The sequence below is a fragment of the Triticum dicoccoides genome, chromosome 3B (genome assembly GCF_002162155.2).
Source record: "Triticum dicoccoides isolate Atlit2015 ecotype Zavitan chromosome 3B, WEW_v2.0, whole genome shotgun sequence".
NCBI classification, from domain to species: Eukaryota; Viridiplantae; Streptophyta; class Magnoliopsida; order Poales; family Poaceae; genus Triticum; species Triticum dicoccoides.
The window spans coordinates 194463092-194474606 of NC_041385.1; the positions used below are offsets into that span (position 1 = coordinate 194463092).

The window sequence follows — 11515 nt, forward strand, 5'->3', positions numbered from 1 at the left end:
TCCCTAAATAATGTGGAATCAATAATGTCCCCTCAGTATGATTATTCTTACCTAAGTGTGTAACATTCTTTGGGAAACTTATCAACATGAAATCACGTTTTTTGTTATTTACTGCCCATTATCTGAAGTGGTATGAGTACTGCTTGCGAAACATTCTTTTTTGCGAAGCAACCTATGTAGTTTCTTCGCTAGACAGAACGGTAGAACCACATGGGCCAGCCAGATCAAGGAAACTAATTGCTTGCAATAATTTTTCTTCATTTGTAAAGAAACTTTTTCAACTAAAAATTATCCACAGAACATTATGCGTGCAACATTATTGTATATCAGGATATCTAACACCGAATCATTTTTTCCACCGCAGCTAGGTACTGGGTGCAACAATTATTAAATGAGGACTTTTTCAACAAGACATTATTGAAGAAACATTATGTTTTGCAACATTATTGGGATGAACAATTATTTACGAACAACTACGAAAGAGTATTATTTACGGAACATTATTTCCATGCAACATTTTCTGTGTGTAGGGAACATTACGCTAAAGTTCCTAAAATGACTAAAAACTCTATATTATAGCTAAACTGTACATGTTTAGCTTCCATGTGCATATAACAGTATATGTAACACTGAATAATTTTTCCCCACAGCTAGGTACTGAGTGCAAGGTAGATAACAAATAAGAAATTTACTTCCACTCTTGTTCTTACCACAAACAAAAACAAATAGTTCAAGGTGAAATTTAATTATAACAAGTGTAAATTATCATTCTCTTCATGCGTACAAGAATCATAATTCATCTAAAATTATTCAAACAGATTTTTTTCTCCCTTTTTTGCACAAAAATGTTTCATTTCTGGTGTGAATCTTCAAGCAGTCTTCTTCTTTACAACAGATTTCTTCCTAGATTTCTTTTCAGATTGTGGCTTCAATCTTTCTCCTTTGTTGACAGACTTTGATGACCGCACAGGAGGATCTTTCAATGAATCATCAGTTTGCACTTTGTTGACAGACTTTGATGACCGTACTGGAGGATCTTTCAATGAATTCTCAGTTTGCACTTTATCTTGATGTTTCTTTCCCTGCAAATACTTGACATGAGCTTGAGCAACAGCATCAAGGAGTTCTTTACTAAGCTCAGAATCTTTGCTGACGTACGAGCAAGCTTCCCCAACTTTACTCATCAGGATAGCATATCTAACAGCATTGTGTGATTGATCATCACCTCCAAACAATATATTATCTTTCTTGAACTTCTCTAGTTCGTTTTCTCGAAAAGAAATAGTCCACCTGTCAACAATCAATTTATCTGGAATTTGGGTAATGTTGAACTGTGTAAACAGTCTGAGGATATGGCAACAAACAATACCATCACGCTCAAATTTCCCACAGAAACATTGAAACGACCCAGTAACAAGGTCAACATTAACTCTGAACATTTCTCTTGTGAATTCTGTTTTTCTGTACCATGTGTGCTTATTCAAGTCATACACTCTCTCCTTCTCAACTTCTATAACTTTAAAAGCTGTTGCATTCACTAATTCTGTGAGAAATTTCAAGTAAATTCCTTTGGTATATATTGCTGCTGCATGCCGTTCAACAGCCTGATGACTCCAATACACATGACTCTTCTCATTTGACAAGAATCTGTCCTGGTTTTCAATGTGAACAACATTTTCTTGGAATAGCACGTATTGTTTCATGAATGCCTCTATAGTATCTTTCCTCCTGATATAGTCTTTGAAATTAGAGTTGAAACTTTCACTACGGCTGGTTGACCTAATGAAAGGGCAGAACAATCCTTGGAAATAAGCTGGAACAAAAAAGGTCTGGTTCTCCCACATCCTTTTGATGTGAGCATGCCTAGCACACTCATACTTCACAACAAATTTCTGCCATCTTTGTTCGAATTCCTCAACAGTAATGGACTACAACAAGCACTTCATCATATGTTTCTCCATTTTTTCCCTTGTAGCCATAAATGCACTCATATTTTCCCTGACATTCTTAAATATATGCCAAAGACAGAACCTATGTATAGCATATGGAAAAACTTTAGGAATAGCAGCTTTCATCCCTGCATCTTGGTCTGTCAATATTATTCCTGGTTTCTTCCACTGCATTACCTCCATAAAAGTTTGAAAGATCCATTCAAAAGTATCTGAAGTCTCATCTTGCAATAGGGCCCAACCAAAAACAATTGTTCTACCATGTCCATTAATTCCAACTATAGGTGCAAAAGGCATGTTATACTTGTTTGTGCTGTAAGTGGTATCAAATGAGATTATTTTGCCAAACAACCTGTAGTTCAATCGGAATCGAGCATCTGTCCAAAATATGCCGAGGACAGTGTTGTCTGTGTCTCTTTGCAACCTATAGCAGAAACCAGGAGTATCAATTTGAAGCTTGTCAATATACTGCAATGTCCATTCAATATCTGTGTTCTCTTTCTTACGGATTCGTTCTCCCTGTTTCAAGTTATCTAGCTTCTTCACATCAAACGTATTGTTTCCCAACTTCCCACCACATAGCCTTCGGAATATACTCATGATTCTTCTAGGTTTCACTCGTTGTTCTTGGAGCAACTTGGACAACATTATCTCTTCCTCATTCATATTTCTGTGGCTTAAGAAAATTTTTGTAAGTGATGGTGAGCTCACTAGATCATGGTTATGCTGAAGAGAAACTGATGCAATGTGCCACTTGTCATCCACCAACTTCACTATAATATTCATCGGACAATTTGTACCTTCAATGATGTTTCTTTTCCTTTTCCTCAAACCACTGTTGGCACTTGGTCTTTTCCTACCTTTGTTGCATTGGAAATACAATTTCCTATTCTTGTAATTTCTCCCTTTTATCACTGCGAACACATTCAACTGAGCATATACATTTGCAAACCTGAGCGATTCATCCAATGTTGAGAACACTATACCAACTTCTGGTCTACTAGCACGGTCCGCTTCTTCTGGTGTAGGGAACACATAATCTTCACTACCAGCACAAGCTACTGAATCTTCATCAGAATCTTCGCTGTCATAATTTCTTTCATAGCTATAGTCACAATTCTCAGCCAAAGAAAGTACCTGCAAAGCGAGAAAACATATTTATGGGACATCACAATAGCAATCATCCAAATAGCAGTGTTACTTTATCAAAATCTTTCCTGTGAAATTTTCTTTACCTCATTGCAAAAAAAATTCACTTCTTCTCTTGTTGTCAAATGTTCAGTGCACATGTTCTCGCCAACACTATCCTGTGGATTTTTCTTTACAATGTTCAGTGCACATGTTCTCGCCAACAAATTTACTTCAAGTTTTTAAAATGTATTTCCATAGTTACCTACTTGCTCAAAGTTAGTTGCACTGCCGAAGAAGAACCTGTAACAATGTTCTGGTTCTCATTTATTCTCTCAAGTAACTACCAAACACAAAGAAGATGAACTTTTTGTCAAGCAATTAAACTGTACTCATGAACTTGACAAGAATTCCTCCTGCCATTCAGCATAGGTAGAATTATAATTACAACACTCAGCTTGACAGCACTTGCACTATGTTCATCATTATTAGATATTTCAAAATCTTGGCTCATGATATTTCTCGCACCTTCTTCAACTTCTTTGTCAACAACATCGAACAAGCTAAACCCCATTTCAGCTTCTTGACTTTCAATCAGTTCCTGACAGCAAACAAAATGAACCAATTTTCAGGTTCCATGAGTCTCAATCAAAATTCATTAGTTCATACGTCAATACTTGAGAAATATTAATGCAAATCTAAACTAGAAAGTACGTACAAACCTCAGTTCTTTTGCTCAAGCTTTGGTATTCCACGAACTGATCAAATTCTTCCATCAGAGCACAACCCTAACACAAAATTAAAAGAAATTTAAATGTTTTTTGAATGATCACTGAAATTCTGTTCAAAGCCATGACTGATTTTAAGGACAGAAACTTACGACACTTGCAGATTCTACAACACTTTTTCCTAGTATAACATCACTCAACTTCTGCTTTGTCTTCTTCGACTCTTTTCCATTGGACGGAACTACTTTTCTAGTTTGTTTCTGCAATCAGAAGAAAAATTACATTAATCTAATAACTGACTATGAAACAACAGAGAAACATGTTTTTGTAATGGTAAAAAACAAGTATATAGGCTAACCTTCTTAGTTACTTCTTTCTTCTTAATGATTACCCGCTAGTTACTGAATTTGTCAACACTGTTATCCCCTTCCATGTTGATAAACCATAGGCTGCAACATTATTCAGAATGGACACTTATTTTTCTCCAAAGAAGCTTATTGGCATGTACTGGTAATTAAATTCAAATACAAAATTACATGATAGTCTGTGTTTCCAACCACTAGTACCCAAGAATTAGTACTCCAGGAAACAAGAGACAAAGAACCTGCTTCCAGCACCACATGCTGCGCAGTCAACTACCTGGAGACGAGGAACAACCCAACTTCTACTGTTCTCCCAGAGTTTACAAGGTAGTTCTTCCTCAGATCAACAACAACTAACTGGCCAGATGTACGTGCAATCTACCTTTTTTTCTCCTCTAAAACAGTCAGAACTTCTTCTTTGCTATTTCTTGTCCCCTCTTACTGAAGAATGAAGAGAACTAGTACCTGTGCGCTCCAGCACCGCCACCGGTCCAAGGAAAGTTGGACGTGCCCTGTCGCCGCTTCCGATACGCTGCCGCCGCGTGCCGCCGCGTGCTGCGGAAGATTGGTCAAACAGATCTAGCCACGTAGCCCCAGGTCTTATCTGGTCGGCACCGTTCTTTTTTTCGTTTTTTCTTTTCCTTTATTTTTTCCTTCTCACAAACAGACAAGTGGGGCCCTTCACTCAGTACACTTTCCCCAACCCAGCCGCATACGCATTTCTCTCCTCTCTCCCCCTCCCGTCACTCTGGTGGCTCCTGAGATCTGGTTTTCACCGGAGAATCACCAGCGGCCGCTTCATCGGCTTCACTCAAAAGGTTCGCTCCCTTCCCTCTTCCATCTTCCTATGTAGTTTCTGCCCTAAAAGCCTCTTCGCCCCTCCCTGAGAAGAGAATTAGTCAGTGGCTACAGCAGCGCTGGAGCACCAACGATTTAATGGCTTAGAGTAGAACTCATGTACCACTGGTCCTCACTGTAGTTCCACTCCCTTCTTCCCATCAAATTCCTCCATTCCTCCATGAAATTTCTGGCTTAGACTATAACTTCTGTAGAGGACGGACTGTTTCATGTCTGATTAGTTGGTTCCTGATAGTGCTAGATCTGGACTACTATTTTTCAAATACTGTGTATATAGATGTCCAAGTAGGATCTGTACGTGCCTTAGTTAATTTATTATAGCAGTAATCCTGTTGCCATTTCTCCGAAAGAGAAAAAAAGTAAACAATATCTCGTTAGGCAGTACCGCATTTACTTGCGTTTTGTTTGAACATGCACATATGAAATCCTGACCGGGGGTATCAATTCGTGTTTGCTTCTTCTAAATGTTGTTTCCCAAGGTCAAACACGTTACATGCATGCTCACAGTTCTTTCTATTTTTACAGAAGAGCAATGTATAATTTGTTAATCCCGTTCGAGCGAGGCTCACAACTTTCTTCTTTCAACTAGTTGCTTACCATGTTTTTTTTGCGATACACTAAATTTGAAGAGTTCCTGTAGTACATAATTGATGAATATTTTATACCTGAATTTGCTGGCATGACCATCTAAATTAAGTTACTACGGTTCTTACTTCGTTCTTAAATTTCATGTCTGTCAAGTGTGGCAACAAGTAATATTAATGTTTGTATTCATTTGTAGATGGAACAAGGATGTAAAAAAAGAGAAGCAGATCAAATAGTATATGCAAGGAAAAGAACCAAGGTATTACACATATCGTTGCAAGTATTCCTGTTTCACACTTAATAAAATCATCTACTGAGCTGCAACGAGTTTGTTTATTTCATTCTATGTTTTGTTTCACTCTCTTTACATGCAGTGTAATCAACTTCAGCATGTTGAAGCATTTCTGAAGCTCACATCTGAAATATCTGATAATTGCAAGCAACGTATACATAGAATGGGTTTCAGGGCATTCCTACAAATAACTAGCTTGTCCAATATAGACTATGTTTACATCTGGCTTGCAAATCATTTCAACACAACTTCGTGCTCTATTGAAACACCGAATGGCTTCAAATTCCGAATTACACCTTCAATTGTTCACAAATTTTTTGGCATTCCAATTGGTGGACATCCTGTAATCACAAAACCATCAGAAGCAACGTATGAGTTCATTCAACAACAATTAGGAACGACAGCACCAACAATTGAATACCTTTTCTCAATTATGAATGATGATCTCCCTGAAGAAAAATACTGCAAAATCTTCATTCTCATCCTCCTGTCATTGTTTGTTGCACCTAATTCAAGTGGAGTTGCTAGCAAATTTGTGTACAGTGCAATAGTTGACATTGACAGAATTTCTCAGTATGATTGGTGTTTGCTTTGTCTGAGCTACATGGTTTATTCAATTAAGAAAACAAGGCTGAAGAACATAGTGAACAAAGAAATCATTCCTGGTGGAAGCAAGTTACTTATGCTGGTAATAGTTTTAGCCACAACATAACTTCTTACAAAATTCAGGAATTCACTTTTCTTATTTTTACTTATATTATCACCGCTTTTATTTTTCAATGATAGATATCTTACTTTGAGTTCCTGATAATATCTGAAATCAAGATGCCGACTATAGAACCAAGACTACCATTATGGACAGCAAACATGCTAAATTCATATATGGCACTTGATGTTGTGCATGGGAAAAGAAATGAGTATGGCAGACTACCGGTATGCCATTTTCCTGCAGAGATACACTTTTGCACAGAAGATAGTTTTAATTGTTGTTTTACTTGTTCCATTTGTTCTTATCTCTTACTGCTTCTCTATACATTGAAAATATTTTATTTATCTTTGACATCATCTTCTTATCAAACAGATAAAATACATGTTTCTCAACTCCATCCATTGATTCAAATTACATCGAACTACCTGAAGAAATCGCAGAGTATATTGAATCCAAATTCTTAGATATCAGTCTAACACAAGCAAGTTCTCTTCGTGCCTCTAGTTTTGTTCAAAGTAACGAATACTTGTTTATATGATTCTGAGTTCTTTTTTACAACAACAGGATAAAATCATTCTTCAATTAAAAGCTCAAGATTTCTATAGAAATATCTTTCGGAACACAACTCCTACCATGAAAACCTATGTAGATGACATCCATTCTTCATTTCTGAAGAACATGACAACTTCCAGCAGCCAAAATGTGCAAATTAAACCAGCACTTTCAGAAAACACATTCAAAGTTCCTACATCTAAAGAATTGTTGGCTATACAATCACCTCGCATTTTCCCAATGCTAGATGTTCCAACAATAATTGATGAAGATAAACAAGTCAACATACATGATATTCTTGATTCATTGGTCAATGATTTCCCGCAGTCTGTCAACATAACAAGTACAAATCTCACTCTCTCTTTCTGTGGTGGTAATCTACCATCTTTTGAACAACTTGCTTGCTCGGAGCTTTTTGTCAAGAGATCAATTCCAAAAGTAACACCCACCATTGATGCTTCTGCACTGTTACATCGTAAGTTTTTTCTTCTCTATAGCTGCTACTCAATATTTTTTTTCTATGTGCCCAATTTTTTTTATGAAATAACTCGTACCAAATCTTTTTTTCTATTGTACAGAATTCTTTTCTGAAACAAAATCCCCAAAGAGAAGAGTACAAAAAACAAAGTTCTGCTTTCCACTATTCAGATTCTTATTACCAGGAGAGCGCTTGGAAGGTCATTTCTCTTTACTATTTCTTTTTTTGTACAATGATTCTTTAGCTGGTGCAGATTATTGATCTAACTGTTTCTGTCCTGCTTTCTTCTTTCCCAACCAGATTTTGTTAACCCTGAACTAAATAAAGGTTGGTTGCCTCCTGAAATCACATATCCAGTTGACGAGTCTCTCAACAATACGCTGCATGGCAATTCAAATGGAGAAGCTGGTTCAAGCACTTAGTACGCACAAGCAGATTATCCTTCCTTTGATGCAGTTACCAATTCAATTGACATAGTACAGAAAGTTCCTTCTAATTCTCAAATAATTGCATCAGAACAATCTAAAACTTTTGCACCTGCTCCGTCTTCTCAGTTCAGCCTCCCACCAAGTGAATATAACAACAAACATCATAATTATGCAAAAACCATTGTTCTTCCAAGTGAGAGCCCAATAAGGATAATGGACTTCCTGTCACCAAAAGTCTACCCAAGCAATATTGGCACACCCATTGAAGATCCTTTGTTAATTCAAGCACTTGAACAACACATTCCAGTAAGTTCTCAAAACCAGAAGGTTCAACTTGGCAACAACGCATAAACAATTCTTTCAAATCTGGGAATGTAGTAGTCCAAGATCAGAACAAGGGAAATAAGCAGGTCATTTTTCCAACTGGAATAGAGAATGCCTTCTACCAATAATTGGTTGGACATCTTTCAAAGTTAACCTACAGGTATGAAAAATGGCACATGAAATTTATCATACATCTTTCTACATGTTTTGGACATAAACAAATCTAATCTTTTAAAGCTTTCTCTTCTTTGTTTTTTTCTACTTGTGTTAATGTTGCTCTTCTCCCATAAAACAACCAAAGGATCTTCAAGATTGAACGAATTTGGGTTGACCAGAAAACCATAAAACTATCACTCAAGGCTGGTGGTTAGATAAATCCTCGGGTTGTTGACTGTTTTTCAAAACTAAGGAATAAAGACCAGCTCAACCGAGGAAGAAAAGGCCTGCTTCCAAAAAGCGATTTAGTAGAACATATAGTTAGCATTGATGACATGGTCAGCCTATATTTCTGTTTTTTTCATACTTTCTCATTTACAGTACAACAGTTTTTGTTCCTTTTCCTAACTTTCAATCATTTTGTGCAAAACAAATATGTAGGAGAAGCTAATGAACCCAATGCTAAATCATTCAGATCCTGCAAACAAATTGATCTTACAAGAATGTAATGTTGGATTCAGTTTATTGAACGCTTCCTTGGTAACAATTTCTTTATTTGTTAAAACAGATAATACAGAATTTTAATTTTTTCATAGAGGTTTGACTAATATTCCTGTTCCTTCAATTTATCTAGGTAAAAATGCCTGTGTTCAAGGAAAAACAATTGTTATTAATCATTGCTAATTTCAGAGCCAAATTTTTTGATTTTATGAACCCCTACTACAGCGGCGATGCATTTCTACCAACAATTAGTGCAGTAATCTACAACTTCAAGACTTTATTCACTGCATCATATGGAAATACTAGTTCTTTCAACATAGGAAATTTTGAATCAAGATTTGTACCAGCTCCAAAAGTGAATTTCAGGTGCTTTTTCCACCGAGCTCAGGCCTTTTATGATTCATTAGCAACTTCTTTATTCTACTCCCGAAGAAATAGTTAGAAAGATTTTTAAGTTAATCGAAAATTTCAACTCTGTTTTCTTTTCTCAGGTACGACTCAGGAATTTTCCTTCTTCAGTATCTTAGCAAGTACAAAGGCCACGGAATGGAAGGTTTCTTCAATGTAAGAAGTTACCAATTCATTCGTTGAGAGCACTTGTTTTCCTTGTTCAACTTTCTTTGAAATATATATCTGTTTTTTCTAACCTACTACTCCGTTTTTTACATTCCGAAGGACGATTTACAAGCTCTACGGGAGAAATTCCTTTTTGAGATCATAACTTGCAAGGACAATGAAATTCAGCTTCCATTCGTAACTTCTTTCCTACAGAGACATGTTAGTATTCTATTTTCTTTTTATTGCGACAATCCTTGGCCTCCTCCTCATCACATCTCAATTTCAACAGGGTTTGCGCATTTTCAAGTGAGACATTCAACAGGATTTCTGCATATGAACTAAACTTTTACGTAAGTTCATGATCTCTAGTTTCCCCATGAAGAATCATAATGAACTTTTTTCCTAATCCCAACTAACATTTTTTACTTTCTTATTCCTCAGGTATTCAATGCCATTCATTACTGTCAAGTATAATGGAATTTGCACTTCAAGATGTTCTCCTCAATTTGCATTGAAAAGGGAAAAAAGTGGCGAAAATGCTTCATCCTAGGAAAAAAACATTTGTTTCTATTTTTCTGTTTGTTTTTTCATGTTCACCCTAGTGATACTTTCTGGCATATGAACAACAGAAACAGTTCCTGAAGAAGTCGTAATTGAAATTCCTTTACCATACATTTTTCAGCCTACTTATAATTCGTTCCGGAAACATGTTGACACCAGAAACAGTTTGGCACCATTTTTCAGCATACTGATAATTCGTTCTACTTGTTCTAACTCCTTCCTCCTTTGTTTTAAATTGTTTGGCACCAGAAACAGCTTCAAACTAAAACAACGGAACAATTTTGAACAGTTCAGACAGTAGACAGGAGAAACAGTAGACAGGAGAAATAGTAGACAGGAGAAACAGCAGAACTCCCGCCAGTAGAAACAGTACACAGTAGAACTCCCGCCAACGCGCTAGAAACAGTTGAACTTCCGTCAACGCGGCCCGGCAAGCCCAGCAACAAGGTCCCCTATGCAATCGCCCAGCATTCTGATGCAGAATGCGGCGGTTAGGAGCTCCCGAAAATAAGAGCAACTAGTTAACGAGCGCTCCTTCGTAACAAGCGGGAGCGCTACGCGGGCGACAATTGTCACGCATGGAGCGCTCCAGCGAGGGAAAACCAAGCGGCGCGGTTGGTTCCCGGTTTTCCCTTTCCGGTTTATGATTTTATGAATTTTGCAGTTTAACCCTCCAACTACTAGCATTTTCCGTTTTTCCCTTTCCATGCGGTAACACCAAGAAAATAACGTCCAATCGCGTTGGTTCCATGTTTCCTTTTTATTTCCCTTTTTGTTCCCATTATATTTCTGGGAAATGAAGATTTATGGGGTAGTTACGGGTGGGGGGCTACCAACACTATCAAATGTGACCTTTCAAGTAAGGAAAAAAGAGCAACATTTATCAAGGCATAGTTCGACGCACGGTCGGGATGACTGCAGAGGCATCGCTCAATCCTGTGAAATGCAAATGTCTATATTCTCTGTATGCACAAATGTATACTAGTAGAGGCATGGTTTGTATAAGTTTACTAAATTGGAGCGCGGCGCCTCCGGCGCGGGGAACCTCCTGCTCACCTTCGGCTCGTTGAATTTTCATAAACATCTTGAAGGGGAGGGGCATGTGTCGAAGTGTGTGTTGGCCATTCAGCGTGTTGGTTCGTGCAGCGTGTTGTCCGTCATGGCGTCACACGGCGCCTCCGACATGGGGAACCTCCTGCTCGCCTTCGGCTCGTTAAATTTTCATAAACATCTTGAAGGGGGGGCATGTGTCGAAGTGTGTGTTGGTCGTGCAGCGTGTTGGTTCGTGCGGCATGTTGTCCGTCGTGGTGTCACATGGCGCCTCCGGCACGGGTAATCTCCTGCTC

At 37.7% G+C, this 11515-nt stretch overlaps 2 protein-coding genes across 4 annotated transcripts; one reads left to right on the forward strand and one right to left on the reverse strand.

Moving 5' to 3' along the window:
* Window positions 1–819: 819 nt before the first annotated feature.
* Window positions 820–4725, reverse strand: LOC119275502 (protein FAR1-RELATED SEQUENCE 5-like). 3 transcript variants are annotated; one of them, XM_037556360.1, is made up of 8 exons: window positions 4633–4725; window positions 4164–4254; window positions 3958–4065; window positions 3800–3865; window positions 3606–3678; window positions 3347–3420; window positions 3185–3256; window positions 820–3086 (listed from the first exon to the last, which is right to left on the reverse strand). In XM_037556360.1, the coding sequence occupies exons 7-8, from the start codon at window positions 3236–3238 to the stop codon at window positions 1929–1931; spliced, it is 1212 nt and encodes a 403-aa protein (XP_037412257.1). In that variant the 5' UTR covers window positions 3239–3256; window positions 3347–3420; window positions 3606–3678; window positions 3800–3865; window positions 3958–4065; window positions 4164–4254; window positions 4633–4725; the 3' UTR covers window positions 820–1928. The 3 variants fall into 3 exon arrangements, with proteins under 3 accessions (XP_037412257.1, XP_037412256.1, XP_037412255.1); XM_037556359.1 differs by having other exon boundaries at window positions 3347–3493; XM_037556358.1 differs by having other exon boundaries at window positions 3343–3678.
* Window positions 4726–4847: 122 nt separating this feature from the next.
* Window positions 4848–10344, forward strand: LOC119275504. Its single transcript, XM_037556361.1, has 12 exons — window positions 4848–4985; window positions 5807–5869; window positions 5985–6590; window positions 6689–6835; window positions 7176–7638; window positions 7742–7840; window positions 7942–8062; window positions 9276–9416; window positions 9542–9614; window positions 9726–9827; window positions 9898–9958; window positions 10050–10344. The coding sequence occupies exons 2-11, from the start codon at window positions 5807–5809 to the stop codon at window positions 9916–9918; spliced, it is 1836 nt and encodes a 611-aa protein (XP_037412258.1). The 5' UTR covers window positions 4848–4985; the 3' UTR covers window positions 9919–9958; window positions 10050–10344.
* The last annotated feature ends 1171 nt before the right edge of the window (window positions 10345–11515 follow it).